The sequence below is a fragment of the Tachysurus fulvidraco genome, chromosome 14 (assembly GCF_022655615.1).
Source record: "Tachysurus fulvidraco isolate hzauxx_2018 chromosome 14, HZAU_PFXX_2.0, whole genome shotgun sequence".
In the NCBI taxonomy this organism is placed as follows: domain Eukaryota; kingdom Metazoa; phylum Chordata; class Actinopteri; order Siluriformes; family Bagridae; genus Tachysurus; species Tachysurus fulvidraco.
This window is the reverse complement of record NC_062531.1, coordinates 17624130-17640350: the sequence shown is the minus strand read 5'-3', so window position 1 is coordinate 17640350 and position 16221 is coordinate 17624130. Positions and strand designations below refer to the sequence as shown.

General features: G+C 38.1%; 1 protein-coding gene across 1 annotated transcript; it reads left to right on the top strand.

The window, feature by feature from the left end:
• Nucleotides 1-3334: 3334 nt before the first annotated feature.
• Nucleotides 3335-15755, top strand: pcbp2 (poly(rC) binding protein 2). Its single transcript, XM_027171067.2, has 12 exons — nt 3335-3553; nt 7072-7224; nt 7969-8001; nt 8233-8349; nt 9246-9377; nt 9514-9642; nt 12167-12241; nt 12334-12375; nt 12480-12552; nt 13950-14005; nt 14091-14260; nt 14674-15755. Exons 2-12 carry the CDS (start codon nt 7132-7134, stop codon nt 14708-14710), a joined length of 957 nt encoding a protein of 318 aa, XP_027026868.1. The 5' UTR covers nt 3335-3553; nt 7072-7131; the 3' UTR covers nt 14711-15755.
• The last annotated feature ends 466 nt before the right edge of the window (nt 15756-16221 follow it).

The window sequence follows — 16221 nt, the reverse complement described above, 5'->3', positions numbered from 1 at the left end:
AACAACTCAACAGCACTCCAGTTGCACTCGCAATTAGTAAAGAGGATGTGAATAGGCTCTTTCAGATCCAGAAGACAAGAAAAGCTCCTGGCCAAGACGAGGTCTCCCCCTCCTGTCTCAAAGCATGTGCTAACTAACTGGCTACTATCTTCACACATATCTTCAACAGATTACTGGAGCTGTGTGAGGTACCCTCCTGCTTTAAACTCTCCACAATCATCCCGGTCCCCAAGAAACCCTCCATCACTGGATTGAATGACTACAGACCTGTCACGATGACATCTGTTGTCATGAAGACTGCCCAGGGACATACTGTATGCCCGGATTCTCTTTGTCGACTTCAGTTCGGCTTTTAATACTATAATTCTGGAAATTCTCCACTCCAAACTCGTAAGGCTCACTATACCCCCTTTCCATCTGTCAGTGGATCACCAGCTTCCTGACAGGTGTTACCTCCAGCATTCAGACAATCAGCACTGGCGCTCCTCAGGGATGTCCTCTCCCCACTGCTTTTCTCCCTCTACACTAATGACTGCACATCAAGTGGCCCAACTGTTAAACTCCTGAAATTTGCAGATGATACTATGGTCATCAGTCTCATCCAAGATGGCAAAGAGTCTGCATACCGGCTGGAGGTGAAGCGGCTGGTGCTGTGATGCAGTCAGAACAGCCTACAGTAGAGCTAAACACCCTCAGGAGATGATAGTGGACTTTAGGAAAGACCCCTCAACACTACTCCCCCTCACAATATCCAACAGCCCTGTGTCATCTGTGGAGTCCTTCAAGTTTCTGGGCATTACCATTTACCAAGACCTGAAATGGAAGTGCAACATAAACTCTATCATCAAAAAGGCCCAGCAGAGTATGTACATTATATGTCAATTAAGGAAGTATGGTCTGCCACAGGAGCTGTTGATGCTGTTCTACACTGCAGTCATTGAAACTGCACTTTGTTGCCTCATACTTGTACATGTGTCAATACAATACAGTGGAATCTCAATGACAATACAGTTGAATCTAATCTAATCTTATATCCTCACATGGGTTCACTTACCACTGCTATGCTGATGACTGAATTTACTGTGTTTCTTCCTCTTTGTCAGGTGAAAACTTTGGCTCTTTTCATTGATCCTTTCCTCTTCATTTTTTTTTTTTTTTTTTTGGTAATGACAGAATAATCAAAGATTAAGCATTTTTCTTCATGAGTTGTCAAATATAAATTCAATATCTAAATAAAGATATTTACCATTTTACAGAAATATGACCATTTTGATTGTTTCAACAAATTTAAGTATCTATCTATCTGTCTGTCTGTCTGTCTGTCTGTCTGTCTGTCTGTCTGTCTGTTCAAATACCGTGTATTTGTGTACTGTGCTAATGTGTTAGGCACGGGCAAAAAGTTTTAACAGTTCTTCACTGCATTGAATCGGTCCTGTGCACATCCATCACCATCTGGTTTGGCGCAGCAACTAAACAGGACAGGAACAGACCGTAACGCACAGTAAAAACAGCAGAAAAAAATTTTGTGCCCCCCTGCCCACTCCCCAGGACTTGTATGAAACAAGAACCAGAAACTGGACAGGGAAAATCACTACTGACCCTTTACACCCTGGACACAACCTTTCAGCTTCTCCCTTCTGGCATGTGCTCCAGAGCTTTATTTACCAAAACTGCCAGACACAGGAACAGTTTCTTTCCCCAGGCCCCTTATCACCCTGATTAACAACTCACCATAATTATATTCCCCGCTTCATACAAGTACTGCATTATCAGAACTGTTAGTAATCACATCACATATATGTTACACACACTAATGCTGCTGTAAATTGCACAAAAGCAAAATATTACATAATATTGTTGTTTGCACTACCATGCACTTTTCACACTTTATGTACCTAACTGACCAGTCATATATTCTGTATTCATATTTAATACTCATACTGTCTATATTGTATCACATCGTCTGCATTGTCTTGTATAGTCTGTATTGTCTTGTATAGTATAATGTTATTTTTGTCTGTACTTTTGAGAGTCACAAACAGCTGGAACCAAATTCCTTGTGTGTCAACACACTTGGACTACAGTATAAACCTGATTCTGTTTCTGATTCTGATTCTGACAGTACCTGACAGTTCGATTCACTTTCTTTCCATCCACTGCTGATGCTTGACCACTTCCCTGCTGTTACACACCCCCACCACCTCGAACAAAATCACCCCCAGCTCTTTGTCTAACATGTCTCTACACATAAGTAACTGAACTGTCAAGTCAGTCAACAGCAGACCCCCACATTGAGCTGCTTTTGCTCCACTTTGTCCACTAAACCCAATTTGGCACCCACAATCTAGTGGAATGTGGAATTTTAGTTACTGGTGTAGGCTGGTGACATCCAAATAATTAGTTATACGTTTTTATGCGTTAACAAAAAGGAAAGTAAATGAACCAAAGAAAAATCCAAATCAAATCAATATTTCGTGTGACCACCCTGTGACTACATACCAGCATCTTCTAGGTACACATGCACACAGACTTTAAAGTAACTCAGGACGTAGGTTGTTCTAAACATTTTGGAGAACTAATCACAGACCTTTTGTGAATTGCCTCAGATCCTTATGTCTGATCCTCATGTAATCCCAGACAGATATTATGGTGTTGAGATCTGGGCTCTGTAGGGGCCAAACCCTCATATCATAATACCAGGACAATGCAGGGCAGCAGCAGAAACAATTGAATGAAAACAGAAAGAAGCAGCAAGTAACTTCTATTTATTTAGTCAGTTATTATTTATGTATTAATATTTAATATTTCATTGCTTTCTCCTCAAATATGTTCCTTTAGAATAGAATGTGCATATTGGATGGGTACTAAAGATAAATGAAATGAATAGGCTCTCAGCATACTGTTGTTTTTATGCTTTAAACTATTTTTATTTTTACACAAATGTTTAAAAAAATGTTTGTAAACGTTGGAAAAAAATATTCGGAATGCCAGTATGAAGCAATAAACAATAGCCTAAATGGCTTGGAGAAGCAAGATGTTACAGATTTGTTTCATAACGCTGAATTATCTGTATCATTTGTTTCGTAACGAAGTAAATACTCATTTTTTTCTTTGTTTGCTTTATAGACGTATTCAGTTCAATATTCAGATTTATAGCGCTCACGTATATAAACAATAAAATAAACACTATAGACTTTTCAGCAACTTCTTAAGTCGTTTAATTGTTACTCTGAAAGTATAGAGGATCACTTTGCTGGCGCCCTGCTGGCGGCGACACGCCCGGCTGCACTGCTCTTCTCTCTAATATCGTACCAGAACAAGAAAAAGGACAAAGAAAGAGGAAGAGGCGGGACGCGTGACGAAATACATGGTCAGGGGTGAAAGTTGATTGGAGCGCGTTTCGTTGTCTTTGTACGAGGAGAGTGGAGTCTGATCACGCAATTGTGTGTCTTCCCTCTTCCCCGAATCCTCTCTAAATTCCCTCCCGAACCTTTCCCCTTTTTACCCTATAAACCCTACCCCTCCCCTGAACTCATCGCCAGGGTTGGAACAGGTATGAGAACGTACATTTGTGTTTGGTTTATTAATTTCTAAATCGTCGTGTTTTTATTTTTTGTAGAAGTACGACAAAACCAATGAAGATCATCGGGCAGTGTGCGTATGCTCAGTAGGCCTCTGCGGATGCGAGCTATTCTTGCTAGCGGGCTAAAACTCGTGATGTTCAATTGTGTTGTTTTTCCGAGGTTTAAAAAAAAATCGCGAGGTTTGTTGATAATTGTTGTGTTTTAGGTTTTTAGCGTCTGGTTTAGTTGTCTTTTATGTGGCCAATCTAGTTTAAGACTGCTAACTGTGTGTTAGCTATGGCTAAGATGCGCTTATGACAGCTAACAGTTGGCTAGCTGATAAGCTGAGCGCACTGCTCAAATTACTATCGTGATGTAGAAAAGTCTTATTTAAGCAAATTCGGCTTTATGAATGACTGAAGTATAAATGTAATATTTTAATTTCAGCTCATTCCCAACACATGTTTAGCAGCAGAGTTATCAGCATTTGAGTTGGGGTATTATTGTTGCCTGTGTACGGCTGTACGTTATGACGTATTATTTCCATTTTGCGCCATGCGAGATGGCCGCCTTAATGAGGGACTTTGCACGTTTCGGCCTTTTCTGTTGCTTCATATTCTACATGGCGCTTTATTATTTACTGTTTATTTAGACTGTTTGTTGTTCCTTTCCCCCCTAAAATGTAACTAGACATTCGAGTTTCTACCCAAACCTAGTTTATCGCAGCTAAGTGCGTTTGTGAGGACATCTGTTAGCTAACTAGCTACGCGCGCTTAGTCTTTTATATAGCATTCGTCACAAACAAAACATAAGGCCTGTTTTACGTGCATTTTTTGTTTCAGGTAAAAAAATCTTTGAAGGTGGAACAAATGCACGTAAAACAGGCCTTTTTATGTTTTGTTTGTGATGTTCACTCGTTTTAATAATCATTTTAACATACTTTCGTATACTTCCCTTAACTGAGATGGTATCTACGTTTAAGTGCCTACTTGCGTGGGGTCGTTACGGAGTAAATTTTACAACCGGAACTCGCTTGGCCTAAGTAGTAAACAAAGACATGCACGAAGTGAAGGGTTATGACCATCTTACAGTAATGGCTCATTTTACAGCCCTGGTCTATTGATGAGAAAGATGTGAGTCCCACTATCGTTAAGCTGGATTCGTGAGCAAGGCAAATACTTTACACTTTTCCACGCATGCGCGCGGCAATATTCACTTTGTCGCTTGCGTATCTTTTGTACATCCGGATGATTCAAAACAGCGTCCACTAGATGGCACCTCACAGCCTAAACGTCCATGTCTTATCTGCTTTCCAAGTTAAATTATGTTTATCTATTTATTGCAGCAATTTTTTTTTTTACATTAACAGGGTTTTCATCCATGTATTTTTATAGTTAAATTGATTATTAACCAGATACACACGTGATTGGATGATTGGTCAGAAAAGTTTGGTGCCCTGCAATAGACTGTAATTCTATCCAAAGTGATTGTTTCCAACTTGCACAATGTTTGCAGGGTTAGCTGCTGACTTGCTGCCACCATCACCCAGATTGCATTTCACTGTCAACATTCAGTCAAACTTTAACGCATTCTCTTGCTCCTCCAAGGGGATTTCCACCGCTGCCCAGATTTTGCATGTTCTCCCCATGCTTTTGGGGTTTCCTCCAGGTACCTCAATCCATTGGCATCCTGTCCATGGTGTCCTCTGTGAGAGGCTCCCTGCTACCATGTGTAAGAAGTGCTACAGTGAGTGTATGGATGGTAACCAAATTGCAGGTGGTTTATGACCTCATTATAATTAGCATTTAATTATGCACATGCATCTCCCAACTTCCACAGCATGGATGCCATTCTGTGTTGGAAACCTTGCTTTCTGGTCAGTGTTGGTGTGATTTCATCCCACAGTTGCTGCAGATGTGATTGGAGAATCCATTATAAAAATCTGTAAGTTAGTCATTAAGGGAAACAACAGGGGTAACAACAAAACCCAAGAGGCCATGGAACTCATGCACTGTGGTTTTCCAGGCCCAGTGTGTGACAGAATAACATTATGTATACGAGTCAACCGCCAACCTGAAATGTAGGCTCAAGGCTCACCCTTTACAGTATGTCAAACCAGGTCAGCTGACTGTATTTTTCATTTGTCTAGCCTCAGATTGCTGTTTTTGTCTGGTGGTGATTTTATCTGTGCTCATCTACATCAAGGTTCAGTGTGTTGTACATGGTTATTTGTTTGTTTTTAACCGCAGTTGACCCCAATGTGATGCTCCACTTCTGAAATCTTCAACAAATTCCAATTATTGTGATGCATTTTGAATTGGATTACTTAAATGTCTGGCAAATGAAGTGTCTGCAGTTTAAAGATTTGCATATCATGTAATATGTGAAGGCTTATGTATGTTTGTTTTTGAGGGGGCCATGGTGTAGTTCTTTAATCTTATGTCTTCTTTCAGACTTTATTAATTATTTATGCCAATAAAGACTTTCAGTATTTCTGTTCCCTGCTGTAATGATTAATGTACATTCACAATTATGTATACATGTTTTGTTGGCTGTTTTTGATTGAGCTTTGTGTTCCTGCTTAGCTAATTGTGAACCACAAGTGCAGTTGCATTGTAAAATGTTTTACAGACAACTATAGCTTTGAGACAACTCGGCCTTGTTGATAGAGAAAGCCTTCTGTGTTATGGTCTTTTTGAGTTTGCACACTGTGCCTGTGTAGCTGATTTTTAAACCGAAAGACCGTTATATAGGGAAAATGCTTCTTTGTAATAATGTTTGTAGCTTTTTTTTTTTTTAAATTATTTTTATTAACCTGAACTGGTAATTTGCAGCTTTATCTGGCATGGTCATGTCTGAGCTTTCATGTTTTCTTTCACTTTTGAACATCATAGAGAAATGACGTTAAGATTTACAGCAATGTAGTCTGTAGCCTGTTAAATAGTGTAATTAAATATTACTTCTGACAAATTAACAAGGAGTCATTTCCTTAACAAGTCATATCCTAATATGCTTAAAATAGGCAACATTTAAGTTTGTTTCCACTATGGTTTGTGTGACCAATAGATACGGCAGATAGTAAAATAAAACATTTCTTTAGTATATAGTAGTATATTATTTGAGGCTATCTGGGACATGCCCTTCCTGAAAGTGTAAATAGATGGCTGTCACATAAAGGCAACAAAGCTCACAGATCTAGAAAGTGACATACGTTTTTGGTCTTGTTTTCAACTCCTGTGAAGATGAGCAAGATCATAAAAGGGTCTTGTTTTATGTGTGTATAAAAGCCTGTGTTCATCCAAAAGTATAATTTTGGGAATAAAAATGACCTCTTTTCGGTTAGACGAACATCTTTTTTTTTTTTTTTTAATGCAAATTATATATGCATGAGAGTGGTGCAACTCCTTTTTAGTTATTTATTTTTGGTTTATTTACTTGTTTTTGCCTCAGAGTCCTTCCAAATAAAAGTTGCAAGTCCTGAAAATTCTTATGATTTTGTGTCTTTCAGGTTCAACAGTGGTGACCAAAGAGCATACAGTGGAACCAGGTATATCTCCAAAGCACAGGAATGGACTCAAGCGTGATTGAAGGTGGACTCAATGTCACACTCACCATCAGGCTGCTTATGCATGGCAAGGAGGTTGGCAGCATTATTGGCAAGGTATGTTCTCCCCTACACTTTGAAGAAAAGAAAAGAAAAACTGTAAATCCTATAAGCCCCTTTTTATGGTCTAATTTGGTGCATAGTTTGAATATTTAAGACAAGGAATAACAGCTGTGTGCCAGTGAAAATTAGCTGGTGTAATAGGCCTGTGCAATTTTTAGAATGCTAAATGTCAACTGCTTACCAAGCAGACACAGTTGTGAAAACTCGGCCAAATGGTAGATATTTAGGTGTTTCTGCATAAATGCACAATGAGAAACTACATTAAACATAACACTACATTTCTATATAATCAGTTTATAATCTTTTGTCTACTATCCACATGACTGGCATTTTCTCTGTTCTGTTGCTTAACTTGGTATCTGGAAGTATCTTGAATAGTTTGCATAGGATAACGGCAGTTAAAAGAAACAGCCAAATCCAGTCTTGCTGATATGATTTCACTTACTCAACAGTGATTGGGCAAGACACTTCAAATTATAAAGAACGTTTGATTGTACAGGAAATCTGTTAAGTTGAGGTGCTGAATAATGTCCTCAGAACTGGAGACTGTAAATGCATACTGTATAGCTTCGACATGCAAACTTTGAGCATTTTTGCCTGAAATCTAACAGCACAAACTTACCATGAAGTATTATAGTGGAAATAATGCTCTTCCACATACACACGCATATATTTTTTATATGGCTGCCACAAGTAACATTAACTATATGCTGTCTTTTTTTTTTTTTCCTTTTATAGAAAGGTGAATCAGTGAAGAAGATGCGAGAAGAGGTGAGTATTATGGTTAATACAAGTAATTTAGATTATTTGTTTGAATTCTATTTCTGTTATGTTGAAAGTACTGGCATTTAAAACACATTCAAGTTCCCAAAGTTAAGTTTCTGTATTACTAGAAGTAGTTTAAATAATTTTGCAGGAATGTTTACATTGTATTACTTGCCTAAATACTTTACTCATTAAAATTTACTCACTTATGTGCTCAAATCTCTGCCTCCTTTTCAGAGTGGAGCTCGCATCAACATCTCGGAAGGGAACTGCCCAGAGCGTATCATCACCCTGGCAGGGCCCACCACTGCCATTTTTAAAGCATTCTCCATGATCATTGATAAACTCGAAGAGGTACACAGTCTTGAGCAAGGCTAATTATCTTCACTGCATCTCGATCTATATTCTGACAGAGTATGCCCTGATGTGCTACTCTGCACTAGGGATTCAACAAACGATTATTTTGATCGAACAATTATTAAAACAATCATCGACTATTTCACTGACTAATCAGTAGGGTTCGAACAATTATTCAGCTTTTGCAGCTAGTTGAAATGTATTGAGTAATACATCATCTCACAAAGACAGTCTCTTCAGGTTTTGAAATAGTTTTAATAAAGTTTGAGCCAACTATCCAGGTCATTCTGTAAGTTTTCTGATTTTGTCCAACTCAAATCTCACACTTTTTGCATTCAATAGATTTACTGCTAGTAAGTTAATTATAGCTGGAGAACGCTCAACTCTTACCGGCTCCTCTTGTGTCAGGACGATTCAAATGTACTTCAATGAAATTAAGTAAAAAGATATAATTTTTTCATCATTTTGATAAAGCTAATAGTTCTATTGCTCTTGACCCTTGAGCAAATTTCTTAGATGTTTGCATTATGGTATACAAGTGTACTTGTCTTCATTTTAGAGTTCTTTAAAATTTAACTTTCCCCAAATCCCCTGGTAATTTCAAATATTAGAGTTGCCAGATGATCACCAAATAATAACAAATGTTCATTAAGAAGCCAGCTTGATTGCATTGCCTAGACGATGATTACTTGTAACCAACTGAAAATAATTGCATAACAATGGAATAAACCATATTTGCATTTAAGAAATATTTGGTGGTGCTGTTCTGCTTATGGATGATAAATGCACATTAAAATGCAAAATATTGTACAAGAAGTTAACTGCTGTTGCCTGTTTGCCTGAAAATGTAGTAGTTTTACTACAGCTTCTAATTCCTCTTGGCTTATTTTCAGGACATAAGCAGCTCCATGTCAAATAGTACAGCAACCTCAAAGCCTCCTGTCACACTGCGCATCGTTGTGCCAGCCAGCCAGTGTGGTTCTCTTATTGGTAAAGGTGGCTGCAAAATCAAAGAGATCAGAGAGGTAAATGTAAACTTGTTTCACCAATTTTGCTCCTCCTCCCCCAGACCCCCAACTCCCCACCACCCCTACAATAGTTATTTTATAGCATTTTTAGGCTGTTCGATAGATGATCGTGTTGCTTTTTCTTTTTGACAAGTCAACAGGAGCTCAGGTACAGGTGGCAGGAGACATGCTGCCTAACTCCACTGAAAGAGCCATTACCATTGCTGGGACACCGCTCTCCATCATTGAGTGTGTCAAACAGATCTGTGTTGTCATGCTAGAGGTAAATACTTGTACCTTTTTGGGTATATGGTGGGATATTTCATTTACATAAAATTTATTGTGCTACCCTACTACAATACCCTACGAAAAGATCCTTCTAAGGATCTGAGGTCTCCTTATCAAAATGTGCATCGAAGTTCTAGAATGTGTGTGTATGTATATGTATGTATGTATGTATGTATGTATATAAAATATCCGCCTAACTTTGTTTTTGCATGTTTGTCACTCTTTAATGTTTCAGATCATCAAACAAAAATTAATTAAATATTAGTCAAAGATAACACAAGTAAACACAACATGAAGGTTTTTATTAAGGGAAAACAAAATCCAAACCCATATAGCCCTGTGTGGAAAAAGTGATGAACATAAAGGCTCGTCTCAGATTTGCCAAAAAAAAAAAAAACCTGCCAGAAAAACATGACTGATCCAAAACACACCAGCAAGTGCTCCTTTGAAATGGATGAAGAAAAACAAAATGACTGGAGTGGCCTAGTCAAACTCCTGACCTGAATCCTATTGAGATGCTGTAGCATGACCTTAAAAAGGTGGTTCATGCTCAAACACCCTCTAATGTGGCTGAATTACAACAATTCTGCAAAGATGAGTGGACCAAAATTCCTCCACAGCGCTGTAACACTCATTGCAAGTTATCGCAAATGCTTGATTGCAGTTCTTGCTGCTAAGAGTGGCCCAACCAGTTATTAGGTTTAGGGGGCAAGCACTTTTTCACACAAGGCCAGGTAGGTTTGGATTTAGTTTTCCCTTCATTTAAAAACTGTTGTGTTTACATGTTATTTTTGACTAATATTTAAATTTGTTTGATGATCTAAAATGGGCATCACCAAATGGCAGACTGCGGTCCGGAGCCGGACCGAGTGACTGGTCTGCCCGGACCCGTTAAAATTCTAATATCATATTAAGCATCTCCTTATAATCTAATATTATAAGCTTATATAAGCTCTTTGATATTAATAAAAAGAGAAATCTTTCGTTCATGTGCAGTTAATGTAGTTACGACAGGAGCGTCATCAAAAGCCAAGCCAAAAACAGATTGTTTCTGTTCCACACTCCAGAGCAGAAGGTGGCGGTAATGCACCTAATTATGCTAGCAGGACAATTAAGATTCAAACTGCTGGCAGGACAGTTACATGCCCATTTCTCTCACTAGCAACGGAAGATGGAAAGGGAGTAAGGAGAGAGAAAAAGGGAGCTGCTCAAAGCTCTGCACTTTTCTTTTATTCGGTAAATTCTGCCCTGTTCTATTTTACTTGAAATGTTCTTTTGCCTAAGTTTCCTGTGTTATTAATGTAGTTAATGTTTAAAAAAGGGCAGCTCAAAAGTCTTTTGTTTAATTTTTTTCTTAAAGATTAAAAGCACTTTTATTTTACTCGGAAGATTCTGAATGTTTTACATTACTTGAAATATAGGCCCCAAGTTCAGTCTGCTCAAAGCTGTTTGCACTTTTTATTTATTTAATTCAGTGTCTGTTGTCTGTTACTTGACGTAGTAAAGACAACTACAGTATTTTCCATTCAAGTGCCATACAAGTTCAGACTTTGAAAACATTTGAAATTTAACAATAAATTACATCGAAATGTATGTTATTGATTTTATTATTTTATTATATTTTTATTTTATTTATTAAAGTGTGACAAACATGCAAAAAAAGAAAAAAGGGGGGACAACATTTTTTTACACCACTGTGTATGAACACCCCTCACATTTTTGTAAGTATTTTTGTATTTTATCATTTCATGTAACACTGAAGAAATGACACTTTGATACTATGTAAAGTAGTGAGTGTACAGCTTGTATAACTGTGTAAACTTGCTGTCCCCTCAATAACTCAACACACAGCTATTAATGTCTAAACCGCTGTCCACAAAATTGAGTACACCCCTAAGTGGAAAATGTTCGAATTGGGCCCAGTGTGTCAATATTTTGTGTTGCCACCATTATTTTCCAGCACTGCCTTAATTCTCTTGGGCATAGAGTTCACCAGAGCATCACAGGTTGCTACTGGAGACCTCTTCCACTCCTCCATGACAACATCATAGAGCTGGTGGATGTTAGAGACCTTGTGCTCCTCCACTTTTTGTTTGAGGATGCCCCACAGATGCTCAATACGGTTTAGGTCTTCTCAGCCAGTCCATTACCTTTCCCCTCAGCTTCCTTAGCAAAGCAGTGTTAGTCTTGGAGGTGTGTTTGGGGTCTTGATCATGTTGAAATATTGCCCTGTGGCCCAGTCTCCAAAGGGAGGGGATCATGCTCTGCTTCAGTATGTGTCAGTAGTACATGTTGGCATTCATGGTTCCCTCCATGATATGTAGCTCCCCAGTGCTGGCAGCACTCATGTAGCTCCAGACCATAACACTCCCACCACCCTGCTTGACTGTAGGCAAGACGCACTTGTCTTTGTACTTCTCACCTCCTTTCTGGTGCTGTATAGTGAGATACTGTATGTATTTGTTTGTGTGTATGTATATCATACTAATATCTATTTCCCCCCCCCCCCCCCAATTAAGTCTCCTCCCAAAGGTGTCACCATCCCTTATCGACCCAAACCCTCAGGTTCGCCTGTTATCTTTGCTGGAGGACAGGTTAGTGCTGCTGTTAAGGAATTTCCACACATCATTATCACTACAGAAAATGAAATAAGTTTATCCTAAAAGACATTTCATTCTTCTTTTAGGCATATGCGGTGCAGGGACAGCATGCCATTCCCCAACCTGATGTGAGACAAATGCTTAATACTTTTTCCCCTTGTGTGATCAGTAGAAAAGGGTTTTTTGTTGTTTTTTGCACAGTAAGCCAGGAGTTTTTCTTTTCTATTTATAGCTCACTAAACTTCACCAATTGGCAATGCAGCAAAGTCCGTTTCCTCTGGCCCCAAGCAGTCAGGGATTCACTGGTGAGTATTTGCAGAGACAATAAAATTGTTACACTTGTACAAGTATGAGCATATCAAATGTAGCATCATTGCAAGGGTTATTCTCATTGGTCTAACAACAATCCAATCAAAACTATCAAACGAATAGTGGGAAAAATACACACACACTTCAGAGCGGCACCACGGTCACTGCAAATGTGGCATGTCTCAACCATTAATTTTACATCAGCCTGTTCTTTTGCATGGACTATTCATTTGTTTTTATGTAGATTTTTAATGTGATTATTTGAAAATACCAGTAGTGATCTTAAGTTCAATATAAACCTGCTTTTCCAGTGTAACCCTGTATATTAATCCACTGCAATTTTCTATCACCATGCCCACAATCAATTTGTTAAATGTTTCCTTCCTCCATCCTAGTTGCTTATTTTTTTTTTTTTTTTAACTCTTGCCCTAAAAATTATTTAATGTTTCCACCCACCTGCGTACTTATTTGTTTGAGCCTCCTTGTGCTTTTAAAAACACTTGTTGGTTCATTCATAAAATACACAATCATTTGATTCACACCAAAATAAAAGTAGTAACAGGAGATGAATGAGCACATTAAGTGCTTTGCACACTGCCAAGCAAGCACACTATACAAGCCCAGGCTTATAAATGTAGCCTTTCTTTGTCCCATGAGCTTCATATCTGACTGCCAGTAAGAAATTAAACCATCCAACTCCCAGTACCAAGGTAAATGCCTCTAATTTACAGTCCATGGTTTGATTTATATTGCCACAAAGTACTACTAGGACATGCTAAACCAAGGCTGGTTTGTGACTTTGTGTAGAAAATAACACCTAGCTAAATAAATTAACATTTATGGATGATGAAGGAATGTGGAAACGGTGTCAAGCTGAACACAATATAAAACAGGATAGTGCAAAATGAATATCAATAGTGCCCTGTTCAGCCAAGACCGACCATAGCCAAAGTAAAACATTTATGTAAAATGCAATAAATAAAAACCACAGATTCCAAAATATTAGGTTATGACATTGAGACACAGTACAGTAAACTCCTTCCAGAGTAAATGGAGTATTATGTATTAAGTACATACTGTGCATATTATGTATGTATATTCATGTATTACAATGAATCGGCTGTTTCTGGGTTTTTAGGGCGTTCACTTACTTGCTACAAAAATGTTGATTGTTGTAAACAATATGGAAGTCACACACTCATCAGGCTTATTTGGGTGGATCTTGCTTTGGTCAAATAGCTGAAACTCAGGCCTGCATATATGATTTTGAATGACACTTGAAAGACATTCACACATGTAGCACAAGAAACTGGGGAGGTTTGCAAAGCTTTGGGGTATAAGCGGCAGATATCAGTTCCCAATAAAGCTGAAAATACTCTCTATCCTTCTACAGCTGGCATGGATGCCACCACACAGACTGGCTCTCATGAACTGACCATTCCAAATGACGTAAGTTTGTTGGGTGTGACCGTATTCAGTAGGATATAACAGTCCTGGTTCTGATGGATGTGATTTTAAATGTTTTTCTCTGTAGTTGATTGGCTGCATCATTGGCCGTCAAGGTGCCAAGATAAATGAGATTCGCCAGATGTCAGGAGCTCAAATCAAGATTGCCAATCCTGTTGAAGGCTCCAACGATCGCCAAGTCACCATCACTGGCTCCCCAGCCAGCATCAGCTTGGCTGAATACCTCATAAATGCTAGGTAATCTTGCATAATCACAGCATCTGTTGATTTTATTTATGTTATAATAACATTCTCCAACTTTCAGCAACATTTTCTTAAGTTATTACTCAAATAGTCAACATGCTGAGTAGACATTTTATGCGGCTGCTGAATAGCATAGCAGAAAAGCATTTGTCTCACCATTCAGTGATTGCAAGTTTGAATCCCTGAGATGCCACAACCTTCTGAGGTTGGGAGCCAAGAGATTAAAGTTAGAAGTTTGCTTACAGTGGAAGGCAAAGATGGATAATTTTTTCTCTCTGGTTACTCACTGCTTAGGTTGTTTAAGGCCTTTCATGGATAGTAACTAGGCTTGTGTGTTTCCACACCACTAACACTTTAATTGATGTACAACAGCTAATTGTTTGACTGATCTGTCTTTGTCTTTATAGACTTTCTTCTGAGGCAACAGGACTGGCTACAAACTGAGCTTCACATAAGCCGCCATATCTCCATTAGCCAGTTACCCCCACCCCTGCTACCCACACATACACAGTGTGCATGTGTGCACTCACGTTCTGCAAAAACAAACAAAAAAGCAACCAAGTATTCTCAACCCAGCTTTTGTCCTCACCCATGCAGGCTGTGCTTTATAAATATATTTTCTGGAAGTTAATATGCATAGGTATTTTATTTATTTATTTCATGGACATGTTTTTAAAATCCCTTTTGCGTATCATTTTTAACACTTTGGTTTTCAACATATCCTGTTGTACACAACATGATTTAAAAGTACTGGGGAATTTTTTTTTTTTTAATAAGTTTTCTTACAAAACATGTGGGGGAACTAATAGCAAACTAATAAGTTCAGTTCTTTTTCTGTGTACCATACAAATTTGTCTATTTATTTTAATTTATATCCAGGAAACTGTCAATTGCTGGGGTTTGGATATTTTTGGTTTAGCCAAGCTTCATTACTGGTTTCCTGGTTCTTTTGTCTTTTCTTTCCCCCTTTGTTACTTAACCTTGTGTCACCCAATTTGTGAAGTATATCAGTGGATTGAAGGCTGCAGTGTATTTGTTGATTGCTGGTCAAATATCTTGTCATTCCTCTTTATTCCCCCAGCTGAAGGCCATTTTGATAGAGGGATGGGTAAGAGCATGTCAGACATTTCTGATAAATTGATAAATATTGCTGATGTGATAAGTTGATTAATATTTCTTTTAAACAGAGAGAATATTTTTTTTAACCTATTGGGGTGGGGAGCCTGCAAAGGATTCCAAACTGACTCATTGTTTATATGGTGTGAGTGATTAATCACCTAGAAGGATCATTCTAGAAGTAACACTAGTTTTCCTCTTTTCTCAGTTTGCTTGGTTAAAATTTTTATTTTGTAAAGGAGAACCTAAAACCTTTTTTGTGCACGTTTTCAGAATATTCTAGATTTGAAGTGCAACAGGAATGGAAAAAAAAACTATAAAATGCAAATTAAAATGATGTGAAATGCTGAAACTATTAAATGAATTTGTGTTTTGTGTTTTGTTTTTTCTTATTTTTTCTCCAAGCTCCTAAATACAATGTTTAAACGTGCTGATGGACAAAGTCATTATAATGTAAAGATTGAAAGTGTCTGGCTCATACGTAGCTCTAACGTATGTTTTGCTGTGGTCGTAAGCTCACCTTGTCAGCAACCTTTTGAGTCATTTGATGTTTTAACTAAACCACTGAAGCAGTCGGTTTTGAGTCACTTAAATTCTTAGAATAAACCCAAAATATTCTATATGTGCCCTGTACTTGGCAATAAAGGTAAAAAGGCAGAAGTAGAATTGACATTTTATTGCAAGATGTGTCTGGGCATTTCAGTTATTTGGTATAGTACCATTTTAAGTAGGTAGCAGAGTGATGGTTTAGATGGACAGTGAATTTGGTAGAGCCTAGTGATTTGCCTGTGGGTAACTATAAAACTTTGTAGGCTGAATATCTGGGTTAATAGGCTGTA